The sequence below is a fragment of the Cervus canadensis genome, chromosome 29 (assembly GCF_019320065.1).
Source record: "Cervus canadensis isolate Bull #8, Minnesota chromosome 29, ASM1932006v1, whole genome shotgun sequence".
Taxonomy (NCBI): Eukaryota; Metazoa; Chordata; class Mammalia; order Artiodactyla; family Cervidae; genus Cervus; species Cervus canadensis.
The window spans coordinates 40,883,339-40,906,302 of record NC_057414.1 but is presented as its reverse complement, the minus strand read 5'-3'; the positions used below and the strand labels follow the sequence as shown (position 1 = coordinate 40,906,302).

At 49.6% G+C, this 22,964-nt stretch overlaps 1 protein-coding gene across 1 annotated transcript; it reads right to left on the bottom strand.

The window, feature by feature from the left end:
* Positions 1-2,137: 2,137 nt before the first annotated feature.
* LOC122431415 (solute carrier family 22 member 20-like) lies at positions 2,138-22,172 on the bottom strand. The gene is made up of 10 exons (XM_043452731.1): positions 21,798-22,172; positions 21,614-21,717; positions 19,932-20,086; positions 16,688-16,856; positions 15,129-15,252; positions 14,041-14,156; positions 9,566-9,780; positions 7,396-7,504; positions 6,989-7,192; positions 2,138-2,790 (listed from the first exon to the last, which is right to left on the bottom strand). The coding sequence occupies exons 1-10, from the start codon at positions 22,170-22,172 to the stop codon at positions 2,694-2,696; spliced, it is 1,668 nt and encodes a 555-aa protein (XP_043308666.1). The 3' UTR covers positions 2,138-2,693.
* Between the last annotated feature and the right edge of the window lie 792 nt (positions 22,173-22,964).

Below are 22,964 nucleotides of genomic sequence, written 5' to 3'. Positions count from 1 at the left end.
AACTAAGATCATGGCATCTGGTCCCATCATTTCATGGCAAATAGATGGGGAAACAGTGGAAACAGTGTCAGACTTTATTTTTTTGGGCTCCAAAAATCACTGCGGATGGTGATTGCAGCCATGAAATTGAAAGACGCTTACTCCTTGGAAGGAAACTTATGATCAACCTAGATAGCATATTAAAAAGCAGAGACATTACTTTGCCAACAAAGGTCCATCTAGTCAAGGCTATGGTTTTTCCAGTGGTCATGTATGGATGTGAGAGTTGGACTGTGAAGAAAGCTGAGCGCTGAAAAATTGATGCTTTTGAACTGTCGTGTTGGAGAAGACTCTTGAGAGTCCCTTGGACTGCAAGGAGATACAACCAGTCCATCCTAAAGGAGATCAGTCCTGGGTGTTCATTGGAAGGGCTGATACTGAAGCTGAAACTCCAATACTTTGGCCACCTCATGCGAAGAGTTGACTCATTGGAAAAGACCCTGATGCTGGGAGGGATTAGGGGCAGGAGGAGAAGGGGACGACAGAGGATGAGATGGTTGGATGGCATCACTGACTCAATGGACATGAGTTTGAGTAAACTCCGGGAGTTGGAGATGGACAGGGAGGCCTGGCGTGCTGCAATTCATGGGGTCGCAAAGTGTCAGACACTACTGAGCAACTGAACTGAACTAAACCTCATGAAATTCCTGAGTTAGAGCCACCCAGCTGAATCCTTCTTGAATTCCTGACCCACAGAAACCATCAGGAATAATAAACATTTATCATTTGTTTAAGCCACCAGGTTTTGCGATGATTTGCAAAGCAGCAACAGATGACTGATTATGAGGGTGAGTGGAGTGGGGTGGAGATCATGGTTGATTGTTTCACTCTGTTTTTCAAACTTGCCATAGTGTCATATTTCTAAGGAGAGAGTAAGGGACAAGGTAGGTGATGAAATAGTTAATCCCACTAGGGGATTGTAATTAGAAAAAAAAAAAAAAACATGGGAGGCCCCTCTAAGTTAATGATTACACAAGAAAGCAAGTTTGCTTAACCACAAAACCAAGCAGGCTTGCTTAGCAACAAAATGATGTAGCAGAAACAAGAGATATACTCCAAAACACTAAAACAATGGAAGCATGAGACCCGTCCTGCCCAGTGAACTCAGTAAGTTAATGATCCCCAGGACATACTCTCTGTACACATAAAGAATGATAATTTACAGAAAAGTACTCACTGTACAGAGACCTGAAATAATTTCTACAGTCCTGACTTGACCATGTAGAAACAACAACAAAAAACTCTCCTGCTCAACCTGGAGGAGAAGCTGATGTTGGAAGCATGACGTCTACTCAAGAAAGACAAAGATGGTCTTCTCCCCCTCCCCACTCTTCTTTTGATTATAAAACTGTAGCCCTCTAAGTTCTCAGGGCGGCACCCTCTCCCCCGCCTGCTCGTAAACCTCAAAATCATCCTGTTCTAAAAAATCACTTCTAATCTATCACTTTGCCTCTCAGTGAATTCTTTCTGTGCTGAGACATAAAGGACCAGAGCTCTTCAGAGCCCCCCAGAATGCCACCTATAGTTTGCTATAACTGAAGTTTGCTATAACTTCAAAAAACAGTGTGCAAAAACCATTTAAAAGAAGAGAGAGAAACAGGTTATTTCTATACCTCTATATTTGTTCCAATATTCCATGGAAATACCCCTTGAAAACATTACAATGTCTTAGTATTTACTTTTTTTTTTTAACTAAGATAATAAAAATAATGCAAAAAAAAAAAAAAAACAAAAAACAAAACAAACAAAAAAAAATAATGCAATGTATCAGGAAAGGCATTTGAATGTGTTGTACTTGTTTCTGCTAAGTCACTTCAGTCATGTCCAACTCTTTCTGACGCTATGGACTGCAGCCTGCCAGGCTCCTCTGTCCATGTGATTCTCCAGGCTAGAACACTGGAGTGGGCTGACATTGCCGTCTCCAACTTGTCTCTAATCTTTCAAAATATATTTAATATTGGATCTGAGCTCCGAGGGGTGCTGTGTCATACCAGGGACCCGATCTTCTGCCTGACTCCTGGGGAACCAAACCACATCCCATTTCTGCAAAGTGGAGTTGCTAGGAATGCCAGTGATGGGTGGAGGTCTCTATCCATTGCCCGAGTCTGGCTGCATCATTTACTCATCAATTGTGTGTTGAGACTGTACTGTCTCCGAGGCCCATTGCTAGGGAGACATTTGCCAGGGGAAGATACAAGTCACACACCGGGGAAGCACTTTAATCATATAAGGCAGGAAAGAGTTAATGCCAAATGAGTCCTGAAGTTCCTGGAACCCAGCAGGCAGGGGCTGCTCCAGGGACAACCGGGGGGCAGAAATATCACCTTAACCCTACAAAGACATGGCATTTCCACGTGGGACAAGGATGAACAGAGAGGTTTTGAAGGGGCAGATTCAGGGACTGGAAAGGAAGACCGTGCCTTCTTTGATTCCTGGGCACCGTTTCTCTTTTCTCCACATTCACAAAGCCACCGGGCTGCTGCTGACCGGTTTTCTCCGGCAGCCCCAGCCTTGCAGTCAGGGCAGCTCTCTCTCATGGGTCTGCAGAGTCGCCTTTGTCCTCAGCCAGTCTTGCCCCCATCAGCGCCCGGAGAAACGGGAGGAAACTGGACACTGGCTGGGGCGCTGCCAGCAAGTGCCAGGCTGCTGGCAGCTTAGATGGTTTCCTTGAGGGGTGAGGCTCCCAGCTGCTGAAGAGAAACTTCTTCACCCTTCTCTTCTGCATCCTTCCTGGACAGGCGTTCTGTGACTCTGTTGAAACGAAAAGACAAAGGACATAAAAAGGAGGTGATGAGGGGCAGGCGTTGTGAGCGTTGTGGTCAAGGGTATATTTGTTCCATGTACAGGAGGTGTTATCTCCGCTGTCCCAAAGTCCCCAAAGAAGGTGGCCTGTCCTCTCATCCCTGTGAGGAATCTCAGCGGGTGCCCTCCCACCGTCCTGTCCACTCCCTCGCCCTCTCCTGAGGTCCACAGCTGCCAGGGGCTGGCCTGGCTGGTATCAGCCAGACTTGGAAAGGATGCAAAGTCAAAGAGTCTTGGGATGAGGCCCTGAGGCCAGACGCACACCCCAGGTCACACAGCTGGTGAACAGGGTGCCAGGCTCAGCCCACTTTCTGCTGCTGGGCTGGGCTTGCCTGTGGACCAGGGGCTCCAGTGAGACCCCGGAACTGGGCCCTGGTCCAGGTAGAGGTCAGTCACTCAGGAGGCAGGGAGGGAGGAATCAGGGGAGGATGAGGGGAGGGAGGTCACTGCAATAGCCTCCCAGTAGCCCGAGGGCTGCCCCCAGGGCTGCCTGTCCCTGACCACATCCAGCTCTGCTGTTTCCTATTTGACCCTCTAGTCTTTGATATGATTGTGTTCTGACCTTCTTGTGTTTATTGCATCCTCCTCTGGCACAGACTAAGAACTGTTTGTTTTTCTACTTAGTTTTTCTTATCTTCTTGTCTTAATCACTCACATAGCTTGCCAGATTCTCCTGTCCAGTTTTAGCTAGTTCCATTTTTAGAACTTCTTCCACGTTCAAAACATTTCATCAGTGTTTTATTTTTAATCCTTACCTATTCTATTTCTGATCTTTTAGTTCAATGGTGTAAGTCTTTGTGTGTGTGTGTGATCATGTCCTAACATAATCACAAAGGAACATTTTTCTTCTTGTTTTACTGTTCTGCATCTCTCTTTTCTGCCCTTTAAGCCTCATTTTTCTGACTTCTGTCCCTTAGGGTCATTGAGGGACAGAAGCTTGTTGGTTTTGTCTGCTAAGTGCCTGTGGTGGGGACTGAGCGGTGGTTCTCTCCAGTTCTGTCTAACAGCATCCTCTTCCCTTTCAAAGATGATTCCTAAAAACCCAGAGGCAGACATCCACCACATTCAACTGCTGCAATGGGTAGGCTTGCTCAGTGTTATTTTTTAAACTCATAAAATGAGCAAAGACGACCAGAGGCAGCCTCTTCATGTAATCCATAGTCTTTTTTTTTTTGGCTGTGCCTGGCAGCTTGCAGAATCTTAGTTCCCTGACCAGGGGTTGAACCCAGAGCACAACAGTGAAAGCATGGAGTACTAACCACTGGACCACCTGGGAATTATGCACGGTCTTCTTTTTTTAAGTATCTGCAATATAGTATAAAATATATATATATAAGTATCTGAAATATAATATATATATACACACACACACCGTGATTAGGACTCCATGCTCTCAAGGTAAGCATTAAAACCACGCTTGGGTCAGCCATTCAGCTGGTGTTCACCATGGGTGGGAGGGCAGCAGGAGGTCCTAGCTGACCAAGAGCCTGGCCCTTGGCCTTGGTGGAAACCAGACCTCTGCTGAAAGGCTGAACCTTTCTCTCCACCCCTCACCTCTCCATGCCCCTCACCAGTGGGAAGAGCTCCATGGAAGGTCACTGGTTGGACCTTTGGCACTTTCTCAGGCCAGGCTACCTCTCTTCCAGTTTTCCTGACACCTCACAAGCTTAGGGGAGCTTCAGCTTACTTCTAGGCCCCAAGAGGGACTGCCCTGTGTCTGGGAAATGGCCTAACTGAATTCTTACAATTTTTTTCATCGTGTGACTCATCTTTTTGATTACCAAAGAAAACCTGCTCAATGCAGATAATTTGGAGAAAAAAATTCTACATAGAAAGCAGCCAGGAAAAAAATAAAATATCACTTTTACTTTGAGACAACTACTGTCACCATTTTAATATACTTTTCTTTTCTCTTTCTAGTCTCTATTTCTTGACATAACTAGGAAAATACCCTAATTATAACACACTGTTTAACAGCATATTGTAAACATTCCCCATGCCATTAAAAACTCCTCATCAACATAACATTTAACTAATGCACAGTGTATCATAGTTTATTTAAATTGCTGGATATTTGGAGAGTTGACATTTTTTTCTGATACATTAAGCATGATGATGACTATCCTTGTAAATAAACTTTGTCCACATTTCAGCTAATTTTTTTAGGGCAGAGTCTTGGAAATGTCATTGCTGCCTAGAAGCTTGTGAAAAATTTTCCAACTCATGGTAGTAATGCCAAAGAACCTTCCAGAAAGGTTGCAGGAGTTTCCTCCTTGCTACCTGTACATCTCCTGCATTGAAAATATTTCCTTAGTGGATTTTTAAAACAGGACATCATATGGTTTTAATTGCATTTCTCTGATTATGACTGAGGTGGATATTTTTTCTCTGTTTACTTCCTACTGGCATTTCCTTCTTTGTGAATGTTCTATTCTTACATAAAAGGGCCTTTTTTTTTTTTTTTTTAACAGGATTAGTCAACTGCTCCTTTGCTATGTTGCTCCAACAAACTAGGGCATAGACCCAGCTGGGGCTGAGCCCTGGACCACACCAGGCATTCAGATACTCTCAGAAACAGTATCTGGTCTCGTGATGAATGAAGGATCTTGAGGATGAGCAACTTGAACCTTAGAAACAGGCATTTTCTTTTCATCTTAATCTTTAACATCCTAGGCCTGTGGCAGACATTCGTAAGTATCTGATGAGATTAGAAACAGAAAAATGAGAGGGGCTGAGAAGTTCTGAATTCTTATCATCTAAATGTCTGAAACTCCAGGGAAGGACACTTCTCTCCAGTTTCTCTTCCAAGTACCTGGGGCTCTCAGGCAACATCTCAGAGCACGTGCGAACAGACTCCGGACTGGGTCATTAACAAATACTTACCAGCCCCTGGGATCCCTGGACCTACATCTGTTCTGTGGGATGAGTAGGGGCTAAGAACAAAAGGAAGAGCAGCATTCCACCTAGGGACCCCTGGTGGTGGGCAGGGGTCAACCATGGGAGGGTGGGCTGGAACCAGGTCCTGAGAGTTTTGTAAGGTTTCAATTTTTATCCTCAATGCAAAAAAGAGCCAAGGAAGGGTTCTGAGGAGAGAAATGCTGTGATTCTACTTACAGGATAAGTCCTTCACACCAGCGCCTGTGTAGAGAGGAAAGAGGAGAGGGGCAGGGGAGGATCTGAAGTTTTTGTGATTGTCCAGACAAAAGATGATGGTGGCCAGGAAAGTGGAGAGAGATGGACAGATTCAAAATATATTTTGGAGGTAGAATGGACAGGACTTGCCACGGTCTACATCCTTCATTTATGTGAGTCCAGACTTTGTCCACAGCTCAGGGTAGAGATGGGATGTTTCTGGTTTTGGTGATGGATCCCGCGAGGCTTGTAGGATCTTAGTTCCCCAACCAGGGATTGAACCTGTGCTTCCTGCAGTGGAAGTGCTGAGTTCTAACCACTGGACCTCCTGAAAATTCCATGGGGGGTTATTTTAAAGGGATGCAAACACAGTTCACACACACAGGCCTCTGGGCCCATTTGGTTCAGCTGTGGCGTCAAGCTGGACCCAGAAAGGTCTCCTGGCACCCTAAAACTAAGGCTCATCACGGAGCCCTTGTTGGTGAGAAATGCCTCAAGAAGCCACAGGAGTCCCCTCCGGCTCTTATGTTAGAAACACTGTCAAGGACACCCCTGTCAACTCACACAGTGACCTCTCTGAGAAGATATGTTAGAGACACGTCTTCCCCTGCTAGCTGTTGATAAAAACTTCCTTTTCTCTAAGGAACTGGTGTTCCTCCTCCTCTCTGGAAAGAGTCATCAATGAGGGTTTCCGTTTCTGCTGCCAGGAAGCTTAGAGCCAAAATGGACAGCCGCTGGACAACCACATGGGCCGGTCTCTGCTTCAAACTGGGGCACCTCTTCCTCCGGCTAAACATCACCCCACTGCCCTGCCACATTCGCTTCAATTCCTCCTATTTTTCCTGATCTATAGGTTTTTCTTATTTCCGTTTGACCGTTCGCTGTGGAAAGATGGAGGCGGGCAGGACGCTCCTCTCCAGGGCTCCGTTGTCTCCACCAGACCACGTGTCAGCGGCACGTGGAGGACCCGCATTGTCTCCCCCGCCCACCCCGACTGTGCCCAGAGGCCCCTCACCTCCTCTCCATCGCCTCGATGGTCTCCACCAGGGGCACGTCGCGGGTCTCAGCCAGGAAGCAGACGGCCAGCCCGGCCAGGATCGAGGGGGCCCCGAAGCCCACGGGCGGCAGGACGGCGCTGAACTCCCCGAGCATGGTGAGTAGCGGCGCCGCCAGGCCGCCGAGCCGGGCGTTGACCGAGGCGAAGCCCATCCCCATCTGCCTGTCGGAGCAGTGGGGCCGGGTTAGCGGCTGTGGCCTGGACGCCCGGAGGGCCGGGCGCGCCGGGTCCTGGGTGTTGGGGGCAGAGCAGGACGGAGATCGGGTCCTGCTTCAGCAAACCCAGCAGGCACCAGCCTGGAGTGAGACCCTCCCAGTTCGGGGCCAGCACCCTTGCGTACCCCCTCACCTGCCCCAGGCCCCCACCTGATCTCCGTAGGGTACAGCTCTCCCGTGAACAGGTACACGCAGATGAAGGAGCTGGCCAGGCAGCCTTTGCCCAGCGCCGCCTGGGCCGTGCGCAGGCTCTGCATATCTGGGGGGCAGGGGGACGGAGTTGCAGGGGGAGCCCAGAGCCCAAAAGGGGAGCAGGGAGGCACAGCAGGGTGGGGCTGGAGGGGAGGGACTCCTGGGGAGGAGGGGGGATGAGGCTCAGAGCCTGCAGAGGGAGAAAGGAGGCAGAGACCCGGGGCAGAGGCTGGGGGCGCACAACATGGAGGGGAGGATGGGGGCTTTCTACCTCCTGGGACCCAGAAGTCTGCACACTGCCCTTCTCTGCCCTCTGCCTCCTTCCTGCCTTCTGTCACCAGCCCTTCTGGGGAGGCAGGACAAGCTGCAGACTTAGGCCTGGGTTCCAACCCCAGCTCTGACTCAGCTGGGTGACCTGGCCACTGGGTCTCAACCTCTCTGAGCCTCCCTGGCCTCATCTGGAAAATGAGGAAAATACCTGCACCTGCTTCACGGGCTTGTCAGAAGGTTGACATGACGTGGTGAGCGCAAGTGCTCAGTGTCATTGAAAGTTTGCTGCTGCCATCATTATTCATCATGCAGCTGGTTATAAACAGCAAAATTCCAGTGACAAGCCCAACATCAGGGTGATGGTCAAAGAAATTATGACATGTCCTCTGGATTTGGGGGCAACTCCCTCTGCACACTGGAATCAGGAGAGGAGATTTTATAAAACACCCACACCTGGGCCTGGCTCCATCTCCATTGCATCAAAGCCTCTTGGGCCTGGTTCAAGTTTGGGTATTTTTAAAAGACCCCCCCAGGGGAGTCTGATGTGCAGCTAGAGTTGAAAAACACCAATCAGGTTAAATACTAAATAGTATATAAAAAATTAGGGTCACGAAACATTTGCATGAATGTGGAAAAGCAGATTTGTGTTACAATAGTGAAAAGAGATATGTTTTATATAGATAACTATGTACAGTATATACATATATAATCCTATTTATAGTATTATGTATATATTTATCTCAATTATGTCAAGTACAAAATCTATGAATAGGAAAAAAGATTGGAAGAAAATAAGTCAAAATTTCAATAGTAATAATCTATCTATTCTACCATTCCCTGGTGGCTCAAACAATAAACAATTTGCCTGCAATTCAGGAGACCTCGGTTCAGTCCCTGAACTGGAGAATGGCAACCCACTCCAGTATTCTTGCCTGGAGAATCCCATGGACAGAGGAGCCTGGTGGACTACAGTCCATGGGGTCACAAAGAGTCAGATATGACTGAGAGACTAACCCATACACCCATCTATTCTTCAGGGGAGAAACGAAGCACAGAGAAGTCAAACAACCTGCCCAAGGCTGTGGTGGCAGAACTGGGGTCACAGCTGGGACCTTGGCTTTGCTCAGGTCTCTGATACGCAAGCCTGGCTTCTTGCTGTGATCACTGGACTAAATACTGAGGTTTGGGTCCCTTTCTTTGAGACTGGTTACCTTGGCCTGGAGCCCATGGGCTTTGGGAGTTTTCAAAGGTCTCCAGACTGGAGATGATTGCAGCCAGCTTTGTAAACCACTGTTTCAGGGCCAGTCGGCAGAAGTTCAGACCCTCAGATACTGCCTAGCCAGGCTCCAGGTGGACATGCCAGCCAGCCCTCTGCCTCTCCAGCTATTCTCAGTGAAGCGAAAAGTGACAGTGTCAGTCGCTCAGTTGTGTCCAACTCTTTGCGACTCCATGGACTATAGCCATGAGGCTCCTCTCTCCATGGAATTCTCCAGGCAAGAATACTGGAGTGGGTAGCCATTCCACTCTCCAGTGGATCTTCCCAAGCCAGGGACTGAACCCAGGTCTCCTGCGTTGCGGGCAGATTCTTTACCATCTGAGTCACCAGGGAAGCCCTGGTGTTCTTATCCATCATTCTAATCTCTCTGGCAAGACGGTAAATGTTCTGAGGGCGAAGACTCAGGTCCTTTGTAGATTCTCCACTGCGGTACTATCACTAGGTCCTAGTGCTTATTAAAAACTCCAGTCGTCTATAGTCACTTTCTTTCCAGATCCAGAGGCATATCCCTCAGCCTTGTTCCTGCACAGTGTCTGTTGCCCCTCAAACCCTCAACCCCAAAGGCAGAAGCGGGCAGCTCACCTTCCGGCACAAACATGTTCGAGATCACCATGAGCCCGGCCAGGATGAGGAAGGAGGCCACTGTGGCCCGGCGGCCCACGTAAATCATGGTGGTGGTGGCCACCAGCATGGCCGGGATGTCTATGATGCCGAATAGCACCTGCACCAGGTACACGCTGAGCCCAAACTTCTGCAGGTCCATGGCCAGGCCGTAGTAAGCCAGGGAGTTGGAGAACCTGGGGGAGGAGGCAGAACGGTCCTGCTTCACCCCAGAGCTCACTGTCCTGGATCTGAGGAGGGCACCCAAGGATGAACAACACAGGACTCCTCTCTCAGGGAGTGAAAATCCCCCGGCTTGACAGGACACTCCCTCCTGGTCTCCTAAGCCTCTGATTTTGGCCTTGGAGCCCACGCCCCTCCATCCACATCCCTTTCCAGCCACCCTGAGTCCAGCCAGCACCATTTCTGCCCCTCTGTCTCCAGGCTTCAGCAGCTGATCTGGACAGGACATCAAGAATTAGAGGGAGGTTCAAGAAAAAGCTGGTGACCATTTTGTATGGCTTGTATGAAAACTTCTGTAAATCTTATGTTTTAGTAAAATATTTCTATTATTCTTAAAAAAAAAAAAAAAGAATTGGAAGGAGGGACATCCCTGGTGGTCCAGTGATTAGGACTCAGCTCTTTCACTGCCGTGCCCCGGTAGGGCCCTGGTAGGCCAATCCCTGGCCAGGGAGCTAAGATCTCGGGGTTCACAGCCAAGCTGACTGCACTGGCCTGGAGTTCCAACACTTGGGGTCTCCACAGAAACTTACAAGGTCCCTGAGACAATGTCTCAAAGAGTTACTTGTACATCCATGTTCATAGCAGCATCATTCACAACAGCCAAAAGGTGGAAGCAAGCCAGGTATCCATCAACAACAAGTGGTCTACACACGCAATGACTCAGCCTGAAAAAGGCAGAAATCCTGACCATGCTACAACACCAATGGACCTTGAGGACATTATACTAAGCGAGATAAGCCACTCACAAAAAGATAAATATCGTATGATTCCACTTACGGGAGGCCCCTAGAGTAGTCAAGTTCACAGACATGGAGGGTAGAATGCAGGTTGCCAGAGGCTGGGGGTAGCAGGAATGGAGGAGATATTGTTTAATAAGTACAGAGTTTCAGCGTTGAAAGATGAAAAGAGTTCTGCTGATGGTGGTACAATAATGTTGTAGGTACTCAACACTTCTGAACCACACAGTTACAAATGGTTAGGATGCTGAGACTTCCCTGGTGGTCCAGTAGTATAGATTCTGCACTTCCACTGCAGGCAGCCCAGATTTGATCCTTGGAAACTAAGATCCCACATGCCATGTGACATGGCCCCCAAAAATGATTAAGATACTAAAGTTTATGTTATGTGTATTTTATGACACTTTCTGGAAGTGAAACGAAATGTCCCTGAGGAAGGGGCTTGAGATGGGCCCTCACGACCCACCCGTCTTATTTCTCTGTTGGACATGCTGGCACAGACCCAGGAGTGTAGGGAGAGGGGAAGTGGGAAAACAGAAAGTGGCAGTGGGCTCTCTCCTACCAGGGCCCAGCATCAGCCCCCAAACCACTTACTGAGAAACTCCTGCCATCCCTCCCAGTTATCGCCAGCCGTGTGAGTCAGTGAAGATGGAGAAAAGGAGAACAGACTTCAGGAAAAGGTGACAGTCATTCTTGTGGGCACTATTGACAATAGCCAAAACATGGAAGCAACCTAAATGTCCATGGACAGATGAATGGATAAAGAAGTGGTAGGACATCCCTGGTGGTGCAGGGGTTAGGAATCCACCTGCCAATGCAGGGGACATGGGTTCCATCCCTGGTCCAGGAAGATTCCACATGCCGTGGAGCAACTAAGCCTGTGTGCCACATACTAAAGCCCACGTGTCCTAGAGCCTGTGCTCCACAACAAGAAAAGTCACTGTAGTGAGAAGCTGTGCACTGCAACTAGAGAGTAGCCCCAGCTCTCTGAAACTGGGGAAAGCCACTGCAGCCATGAAGACTCAGTGCAGCCAAGAACAAAATAATAGAATGAATAAATAAAATTTTTAAAATAAAATAAAGGAGATGTGGTATATTTATACAGTGGAATATTACTCAGCCATAAAAAAGAATTAAATAATGCCATTTGCAGTAACATGGAAGGACCTAGAGTTTATCACATCAAGTGAAGTAAGACAGACAAGATAAATATCGTTTGATATCACTTATATGTGGAATCTAACAAATGATGCAAATTAGTTTATATACAAAGCAGAAAGACCCACAGACATAGAAAACAAACTCACAGTTTTTATAGGGAGAAGTGGAGGAATTTGAGATTAACATACATATCTACTATATACAAAATAGATAACCAACAAAGACCAACTGTACAGCACAGGGAACTATACTCAATATTTTTAAATAAACTATAAGGGGAAAGAATCTGAAAAAAAAAAAAAAAGATAATGTATAACTGAATCATTTTACTGTATATCTGAAACTAACACAGCATTGTAAATCAGGTATATACTTCAATTTTAAAAAAGAGAGAGGGGACTTCCCTGGTGGTCCAGTGGCTAAGACTCTGAGCTCCCAGTGCAGGAGGCCCAGGTTTGACCCCTGGTCAGGGAGCTAGATCCCACATGCTACAACTGAGACCCAGAGCAGCCAAATAAATAAATAAATAAAATTAAAAAAAAAAAAAAAAAGAGAGAGAGAGGAAAAAATGACAGATTTTTCTGGGTGAGCCTGACCTGGTCATAGAAATCCTTTAATTCTGGATATAGAGGTCAAAGGTGGGGAAGCCAGAGACTCAAAACGTGAGAAGGATTTGCTGTGATGAAAATTCTCCATTGAGATGGAGGTGGCCATACGGCAAGGAATATAAACGGCTTCAGTGACGTGAGAGTGGCCCTTGGCTAACAGCCTGTGGAGAAATGAACTTATCAGTCCCACAACAACAACAAAGAACTGAATGCAGCCAACAGTTTGAATGAATCTGAAAGTGAATTCTTCCCATGCAGCCTGCCCACCATCTTCATTTTAGCCTTGTCAGAAAATCCTGAAGAGAGAACTCTACCATATTATGCCTGGACTTCTGACCTACACAGCTGTAAGCTCATAAATGGGTATTGTGTGGAATCTAAAATATGACACAAAGGAACTTATCTATGAAATAGAAACAGACTCACAGACGTAGAGAACAGACTTGTGGTTGCCATGGGGAAGAGAAGAGGGGAAGGCTGGATTGGGAGTTTGGGATTAGCAGATCCAAACTATTACACATAGGATGGATAAACAACAAAGTCCTACCGTATAGCACAGGGAGCTATATTCAGTACCTTGTGATAAACCATAAGGGAAAAGAATATGAAAAAGAATGCATATATATGTAATATAACTGTTACTTTGCTATACAGTAGAAATGAACACGACCTTGTAAATCACTGTAAACCAACTATAGTTCAGCAAAATAAACTTTAAACAAATGGTGTTGTTTTGAGGGCAGTTCAAGAGAGAGAGGATGTATGTATACCCGTGGCTGATTCATGTTGATGTTTGACAGAAAACAACAAAATTCTGTAAGGCAATTATCCTTCAATTAAAAAATAAATAAATTTAAAAAGGGGGGAAATTGTTGCCTAAAAGACATTGTTAGTTTATTGAACCTGGGTATTTCTTAAGACTTCAAATGTACTTCTGTATCATTAATATTTCATTAAAGAAACTCAATTAATGAAAAAAATGGTATTGTTTTCAGCTGTTAAGTTATGGTCATTTGTTACGTAGCAAGATGAAACTAATACAGTCTATGAAAACTAAAGTGACTGTTGAGAAGGTTGAAGGACACCCAGTCAAAAACTAACTGGTTTCCATTCATATCCTTTGCTCAATAACGCGTTTGCTCAACTGGGGATTAGAAAGTGGGGAATATAAGGAGTGGCCTGTGAAGACGTGAGCTCCCTAGCTGAAAGTATTCCCAGAACCTGGGTCCTGAGGAGCTCTCTGGCTGCCCAGGCCCAAAACGGCCTCACAGGCAACACTTTTGGGGCAGAAGCCCTCTGAATGCTCAGTGCGGGGGATAACCCGGCATTTGCAGGGCACAGGGACACAAGTGTTTTTCCAGAGTGAGGAGCTTCCCAGAATCCCCTGGAGGCATATCAGGATGCAACTAGGTATATTCAAGTTGCCTGGCTGATTTCAGTCAGTGCCCCCAGCTGGGTGAGACCCATCCCCAGATGTGGGTTCCCTAGGTCAGCAGGGATATCTTATGCACGATCAGGTCTAAGCAACCAGCAGGGTCCATCCCAGAGGACCCTGGATGCTCAGAAGACACAGGAGAAAGCGTGGGGAACAGGACTGACTTCACAAGACCCTTCTGCGCATTGCATTGAGTATTTAAGAGTTTGTCAGTGGGAACACTGGCTTGTCCTGGCCTTGGGTCAAAGTCCTGGATAGGAGTGCAATACCTACCAGACCACCATGAGACAGCACGTGACTTTACGGATGGCTGGGGTTCGGAAGAGGTCCAAGACTGAGTTGGAGGGGCGACCAGTTGCAAACTCACTCTGGATGTAGGAGCTCACCACCTGGGCAAGGAAAGTCTGATCAGCGGAAGGGCGGGATCTGCGATCCTATTCCCAGGGGAGGGCCAAGGTCGAGAGCCCTGGCAGGATGGTTGACCCTTGTCTCCTCCCCAGGCTGGTTCCAGGGCTTTGAGGTGAAACAGAGGCTCCAACCCAAGTCCCAAGACTCCTGGGCTGCCCACTGATTAGGCTGAAATAACCAGGGGCACCCTCAGGCCCCACTCCTGGCATCAGCTCTGAGAGAGTCTCAGCCAGTGGTTAAGAAGTCGAGTTCCCAGGGGTTCTGCCACCTCCTGCTGTGTTTTCTTAAGCGGATTGCCTAAGTTATTCTTTCCCTGTCTGTTCCCTCTGGATCCAAAGGGTTGGGTGACTTGGTAATCCAAACATCAGATTCCTCATCTTTAAAAGTGAGGCATTAGGAAATCCCCTGGTGGTTTGGTGATTAGGACTTGGCGCTTTCACTGCCGTGGCCCCAGTTCAATCTCTGCTTGGGGAACTGAGATCCCGCAAGCTGCGCAGAGCAGCCAACAACAAAAAAAGTGAGGCATTAAACGAGATTGTGTACTTAAAGCCCTTAGCACTGTACTGAGCAACTGGCTCAATAAATGTATTTATTTACAATAAATGGTAGCTATCTTATCATAAATGGTATGCATAGTAAATGGTACTTTTATTATTGATCATTTGAAATTTCATCTTAAGATTTTTATTTTATTTTATTGAATTTTTGGCTAAATGTGAATGGGTTATTTCCCCATCGCACGGATGGATAGACTGATGAACAAAGATGTGAAATGATGTACATCCCCAGATCACAGCGCCATTCAGTGGTTAAACATCTTTGCCCCACTGGAGCTCTTCCCGCTCTGTTCACCTGGATGATGAGTCCTGGCAAGTCACCAAATCCTAGCACATCTTGAGGCTGCCAGCAAGACTGAAACCAGTGCTCCCCTAACTTGCACCAGACCTGCCTACCTCCTTGGTCAGCCTTTCCCCTTCCTCCTTTCTCCCGTTCATCGCAGCCACCTTCCGCAGGTTCTTCAGAGCTACCTGGGACTTGCCATGAAGGAGGAGCCATCGAGACGACTCTGGCAGCCACCTGGAACCAAGAGAAGGATGGAGAATGAGTGGCACTGAAATGGCCGCTGTGATGGTCTGTGATGGCCACTGGGGCACTGGATGGATTGAGTGGTACTCATGCCGTTCCTCAAACCAGAGTACACCCTCTTTCACCTTGCAGACCCCAGAAAAAAGGAAAAACCCTTGCTGTCAGCAGAATCGGGAAGACTGGGGGACATGTGGCCTCCCTTTTTTGCAGCATATCTTTCAGAGAATTTTTGCAGTGTACTTAGAGACGACATGGACCTTCAGGTATCCACAGATCTGGTTTTGAACCTGGTTCTGACCCCAGTAGGTGGCTTTTTTGCTTGTTTTGTTTTGGTTGTTTGTTGTAGTTAATTTTCTTTTTTTCTTAAAATTTTTACTGGAGTATAGTTGATTTATAATGTTGTGCTACTCTCTGTTACAACAGCAAAGTGAATCGGTCATACGTATCCCTAAATTCCCTCTTTTCTAGATTCTCTTCCTATATAGGTCATTACAGAGTACTGAGTAGAATTCTCTATGCTATACAGTAGGTCCTTATTGGTTATCTATTTTATATATGGAAAAAAAGTCAAAGTGTGTTGCTCAGTCATGTCTGACTCTTTGCAACCCCATGGACTGTAGACTCCTCTGTCTATGGATTTCTCCAGGCAAGAATACTGGAGTGGGTAGCCATTCCCTTCTCCAGGGACTCTTCCAGACCCAGGGACTGAACCTGGGTCTCCTGCACTGCATGCATATTCCTTACCAGCTGAACCACCAGGAAGCCCTAATTTATATATAATAGTGTATATATCAGAGAAGGCAATGGCAACCCACTCCAATACTCTTGCCTGGAAAATCCCGTGGATGGAGGAGCCTGGTAGGCTGCAGTCCATGGGGTCACTAAGAGTCGGACACGACTGAGTGACTTCACTTTCACTTTTCACTTTCATGCACTGGAGAAGGAAATGGCAACCCACTCCAGTGTTCTTGCCTGGAGAATCCCAGGGACAGGGGAGCCTGGTGGGCTGCCGTCTATGGGGTCGCACAGAGTCGGATACGACTGAAGTGACTTAGCAGCAGCAGCAGCAGGGTGTATATGTCAATCCCAGTCTCTCCCAGTATGTGGCTTTGAAGAAGTCATGGATCCACCTGGGCTGCCTCAGCACTCCTCCTATAAAATGCCCTGGGGTGGTTGTGAGGCGCAAAGGAGTTGATGAAGGCAAAGCTCTTGGTGTGTTCTGGAGCCTGACAGTAATATAAGGGGTTCTATCCTGAACCTGCCCACAGCCATGCATAATCCTCGTGAGCCCATGTCCTCACTCCTTTATGTCCCTACCACGTCCCCCAGATTCCAGTCGCTGCCCACCCCAAGGCTCCCCCAGGGACAGGTGAGGGCCCAGCTATACAGGTGCATTCTGCCCCAGCCCTTTCTGCTCAGGACGTACCAAGAGTAGAAGAAAAAGACGAGGAAGGGGACAGAGACCGCAAACTGCAGCCACCGCCAAGGGCGGATCAGGTACGCCACGCCCGCCAGGATGAGCTGACCCGAGGTGAACGAGTACCCCAGCAAGATCCCCGCCACGGTCCGGCCCCGGGTGGGCATCCACTCCACGACTGCAGAGAAAACCACGCCAGGCTCAGTGGGGCTCGCTGCTCACGTGGGTGTTTAATTCAAGCCTCCCCGCTCCTTTAGGATGACTCTGTGGCCACTGGAAATCATTCCAGAGAGGCGGTGAGCCTGGGCAAAGGTGCCCCAACCTCAGTCCTTACCCTTAGACAAGTGCCAGGTGAACTAAAGAACTCCATGTAGGGCTTCCCTGGTGGTCCAGGGTTAAGAATCCACCTTGCAAGGCAGGGGATGCCGGTTCGATTCCTGGTCCAGGAAGATTCCACACGCCATGGGGCAACTAAGCCTGTGCACCACAACTAGTGAAGCCTGAGCCTAGAGCCTGTGCTCCACAATGAGAGAAGCCACTGCAGTGAGAAGTCTGCACACTGCAGCTAGAGAATAACCCCGCTCTCCAAAGCTAGAGAAAGTCCCTTCACAGCAAGGAAGGCCCAGCACAGCCAAAAATAAATAAATACATACTAAAAAGGAACTAAATGTAACAATAAAACCACAACAATATTAGAAGAAACCATGCTAGATGTCTTTTCGATCTTAGAGTCTGGAAAGGCTTTTCCAAGAATGTCACAAAACCCAGAAACAAAAAAAGGGAAGACCAACAAAGAGCTTCATAAAAATAAGAAGTATCTGCTGAAAAAAAATACCCATCGTAAGCAGAATCATAATTTCAGCAAAAAAGATAGGGAAAAAAAGTACCATTTCAAATAACAAAGGGTGAATTTCCCTAACCTGGGAAGACTTCTTACAGATCAATAGGAAAACAACTAACCAAAAGGAAATTAACTAACCAAAAGGAAAAATGGGCAAAGGATGTTGAAAAGGAAATATAATGACTCTTAATTACATGTATGTGTCTGTGTTGGTTGCTCAGTCATGTCCAACTCTTTGTGACCTCACGGACTATAGCCTGCCAGGCTCCTCTGTCCATGGAATTCTCCAGGAAAGAATACTGGAGTGGGTTGCCATTCCCTTCTCCGGGGGATCTTCCTGGCCCAGGGATTGAACGAACCTGGGTCTCTTGCACTGTAGGCAGATTCTTTATCATCTGAGCCACCAGAGAAGCGTCTCTTAAATACATGATTTTTTGCAAATAGCAAAACTTGGAAACAATTTAAATTGTCCTTCTGTGGGGGCCTGGTGAAATAGAGCATGCACACTCTCACAAAACAACCAGAATAAACGGAAGAGGATGCTGCTTTCAGTCAGCAGCCAGCTCGTGTGTTCAGTCCATTGGCAAATCCTGTGGCTTCTCCCTGCGGAACCAAACCAGACCCTGAGCCTTCCTGCCTCCCCCTGTGCTACCGCCTCGCCCACTCCAGCCTCGCCTCTTGCCAGGTGACGGATAAGCCTCAGACTGGCCTTCCTGCTCCTGTCCTCGAGCCGCATGGCAGCCTGAGGGGTCCTGGCCGATGCCCAGTGGGACCAAGTCAGGCCTGTCCTCAGCTCAGGACCCTCCCGAGGCTGCCCCCTCACCCAGAGTCAAAGCCAACGTCCTCCAAGGCCCCCAGGTCTAAGGACCTGCCGCTGTCACCCCAGCCCTGCTCACCCGCCTCAGCTCTGTCCAGCCACAAGGACCTCCTCCTTGCTCTTGAGTCCACTAGACACACTCTTGCCTCAGGGCCTTTGTCTGGAACGTTCTCCCCCGGTGGCCACAGGTCCCCTTCCCTCACCTCCCTCAAGCTTTGGTCAAAGTGACCCCTTCTCAGCGAGGCCTGCCCTGAGCCAATAAAACTGCAGGCTCTCTCCGCCTCAGGCCGCCACCGCCTGGCCCCCTCGCCTGGCCGCTCTCATCCCCCTTCTGTTTTCCTCTGTAGCACTTATCACCTTCTAACACACTATGCAGTTTGCTTATTTGTGTTGTTTATCTGTCTTCCTGCAGGAGAACATGGGCTCTATAGAGCAGGATCTACTTGTTCGCCATCTCCCACACCTAGAAGTGTGTGTGTGTGTGTGTAGGGATGTGTGTATATGGTGCATGTCTTGTGGTTAGGAGTGTGTATGGTGTGTGTGTAATGGTTAGGAGCGTGTGTGCGTGTCTGTATGTAGGAGTATGTGTTTATAGGTGTGTGTGTTATGGTTAGGAGTCCATGTGTATGTGTAGAGGTGTGTGTATATTGTTGTGTAGGGGTGTGTGTTGTGGTTAGAAGTGTGCATCTGTGTAAGTCAGGGTGTGTGTATATGGTCTGTGTGTGTGTGTGTGTGTGTAGGCGTGTATATCATGCAAGTGATTCTAGCAGGAGATGGATTTTGGACGACTGTTTCTGCCTTTAGATTCCACGAGCCATGGCTGGACGCCCACCCTGAAGGATGAGGCGGGTGGGCTGGGGTTTGCTGAGATCCAACCATGAGCTCAGCACCCTTCAATGTCCGGATGTGGGGAGTAGAGGTGGTCAGAGTGTGACCTGGAGCAGCCTGGTTCTCCAGCCCCAAGATTCCCCACTACCCTGGGATAGAAGACCCCAGCAAACCAAGTAATTAGAGGCAGGGGGTGGGCGTGCATCCAGGGTGGGCTTCCTCTGCCCACACAGCTCTCTGCCAGAGCCTCCGGGAGCTGCCTGGAACCAGCCTGGAGTGGCAACTGACCCTGTCACTGTGGGGTGGGGACATTCTAACCTGGCAGCCAGGAGGCCAGGCCGCCAGTGCCCTCAAGGGGAAGCCTCACCTCTTTTGGATCCACATACTTTCGGGGTGCCTGCCGCCCACCCCGGGGACCCCTGTGTCTCACCTCGTTTCCATGTCCCCACACTAAGCCCCACAGGAGCCTGGCACACAGTAGGTCCTTTGTAAGTGGTTATTGCTGACTAATTCACACAAGAAGTGAACCCAGCCCTCTCAGCTCGCAGACAGGCAAATCGCAGCCCAGGGTCCCTGGCTTGTTGCTGGCAGGGCCACCACTGAGAGCCCAGGTCTCCTGAGAACCCCTGTGGGAGGCTGTGAGTTGAGGTCACTGGATGAGAATCCCACCATAAGGAAATGGGAACGATGCCCACCAATGGGGCTGCCACCGCCCTCCTGCCCCTGCAAGCCCCCTCCCCTCCAGGGCCCTCCATGGCTGGACTCACCCAGAGAAAGCGAGTTTAGGATGATGCCGGAGAAGGTCATGCCCATCAGGAACCGGCAGAAGCAGTAGGCGCCGAAGGAGCCGAAGTACGCCGTGGCCGCCCCCGAAACTGCCAGCTGCAGGTATGACCAGACCAGGGGGGCCTTGCGGCCCAGCCTGAGCCCAGCCATGGGCACAGGGTTAGGGTTCCGAGGTGACAGCAGCTTCCCCCATGACTGTCATGGAGGGAGGATGAGAGGAAGCTACTTACCCCCACCCCCTTCACCCCCCAATTTGAAAGCCACGCATCCTAACAGAAGCGCACTCACTGGGGCCCAGGCACCGGCAAAGGCCAGGGAGGGAGAACACTGTGTGGAAGGAGAGCGGGGATGAAGAGACACCTTCCCGCCTTTGTTCTTTCACTCAAGGAGAATTCTAGCTCCCGACCAAGCCCCGACTCTCCCAGGATTTGGGGGAAGGCAGAGATTCTGCAGAGGCCCAGAAGCTGGTGCAGAGGGTTATGAGAGGGTCCCCTGAGTGACTTTCTGTTCGGGGGTAGCCCTCGAACCAGAACTCATGGGGGTGTGAGCCCTTGAGGGGGCCCAGGCTGATGGGAACAGGACCCCAGGTCTTCACTGGAATTGGTCATTTTGGGGGGACCAGGGTGAGGTAGGGCTTGTTATAGTGTAAAGGAGTCCAAGGCTAGGGAAACAGGGCCTTGGCATTGCCCCATTTGTAAGTGAGGGTCCAGGGCCGAAGCCCCAGCTTGTCTAGGTGGGCAGCACTTCTTGCTCATACACCGCATGTTACACTCATTCATTCCATCATTCATTCACTGATTCTGTTGCACAGATGTCCATTGGTGACCTCTAAGCGGTAGGTCTGAGCCGGGGGCTGGTGACAAAGAAGACACTATGCATAAGACACAGCAGTCCAGGGGACCCCAGAACCTGAAGATTGAGAGGAGGGGCTGTGGGGAGGGGAGAGGAGAGGGGGAGAGAGAGAGAAGGGGAGGCGAAGCAGGGAGGGAAGGGAAAGAGGACAGAGGCGGGAAGGAGCCAACTCCATCAGAGCCGTGGCGTGCGCTGCATTTCGGGGCGTCTCTGTATCCTCAGGGGCGCTTATGGTCAGCAGTAGCTCACCCACACAGTGGGGTGCAGCCTGGATGTAGGCAACACACAGTGTCTGAAGCAACACGCAGAGGCCACGAGTGAAGTAAAATAAAATCTTGATAGAGAACCGTGTGTGGGCTGTGCCCACGTTTGTATAGACAAGGGGGATGGAGCACATGCATGTGCTCTCTCGGACTGGTGTTGTTCAATCGCTCAGTTGTGCCTGACTCTGTGACTCCACGGACTGCAGCTTGCCCAGCCTCGGATCATACAAAATCGTAAAACATCTCTGTGAGATACACAGAAACCAGGCTGCCCTAGAGGAATTACTGGAGTGCAGGGCAGAGGGGAGAACGCTGGCCTGCATACCCACTTGTACCTTCTGGAATTTTGAACCATGTGAATGTATTCTATGTATTATAATAAATTATATAATACAATGTATAATACATATATCTACTTTAAAATACGCATTTTACATACATATTAAATACATTAAAATACATATTATTTTAAAATTTAGTTTAAAATAAACTTTAATAAAGAAAAGTTAATGGAGAGACTGGGGAGACCTTTGCCCCCAAAGGCTCACCTGTCTGCAAGGCTGCCAAACACAGCGGCGCCTGCCAGCACCCCGGCCATGTAGACGGACTGAGCCAGGTCACGGAGGGTGCGGGCCTCGCACACCAGGTCCCACTGCGGGGGAGGGAGGGAAGCTCCAGCCTCGGCCTGGGGTGCAGCTCCCACCAACCCCGCAGCCCCTGGCCCCACCTGACCTCCGTCACGATGGTGGACGGGAAGACACTGCGGTTGTAGACCCAGCCGTCCTTGCAGCCCTCCGTGGCTGCCCCGTGGACAGAGGCGTTGGGGCTCAGGAGGGCCCACTGAGGCTGTGTGAAGCGCCGGCATGGCTCGGGGACCCCGAGCGGGTCCAGGGGTACGGTGGCTCTCAGCCAGGCCTCCGAGCCGTAGACGGCGGCCGCAGTGCGGTTGGCGGGGCTTTGGCAGTGGTGGGGGGGCACGGCGGCCGTGAAGTTCTGCAGGAAGTTGTGACAGGCCAGCAGGCTGCAGGGCAGCAGCAGCAGGGCCGTGGAGACCAGCTGGAAGCGACCCACGCCACCCAGGGCGTCCAGCAGGTCTGTGAAGGCCATGGCCCCGGGCCTGACCTGAGGCCCAGGTGTGGGGCCTTAAGTAAAGGGGCTGGGACGGGGCCCTGGGAGGTGGAGGAACAGGCCAGGTTTAGGACCGCAGATGCCCCGTGTCCGGAACTCACAGGGGTCTGGTTACACCTCACAGGAGGCCTGGGGCGTCCCCACGTCTGCAGGCTTCTCTCCTGCCAGGCCCTTTCTCCTAATCTCTCACCTCCTGGGTTAGAAAAGCGAGGGGTCCCAGGGGGCCGCCTCACAGCCCCCTGCCCACGGCCCTCACTGGGGGGACAGGGACAGTAAATGCAGCACCACCGTCACCCTCCCCTTCTCTCTGGAGGCCGCAGTGAGGCATCTTCAGGAGCCTAATTCCAGCCTCAGCACACGGGACCCAGGCCTGCCACTGCTGTCCCCTGAGGCCAGAGCCTTAAAAGCTTGGAGATCATGTAAGGGGGTGCCAGCGATTACTGCTGCTTGCCTCTCACCCATTTTCCTGGAAGTCGGGGGCTGCACAGGAGATACTCAGAAAAAAGTCCTTTAAAAATGCCCAAACTTTTGGAAAAAAAAAAAAGCCCAAACTGGGCAACCAAGAGGAAGGCCTGCTCTCCCTGTCTCCACCCCAGGCACCCTCAGGCTGGGTGGAGGGTGGGTGAGGTGGGCAGGGCCTCCAGGCTTGGGCACCCATGGTGGGTGTCCCAGCCCCTCATCAAAGAAAACCCACTACAGAGAACCAAGAGGGTGGGGCCCTCCACCTGCCCCCTCTCACAAACCAGCCCCAGCGCCCAGGAAATGACGGGC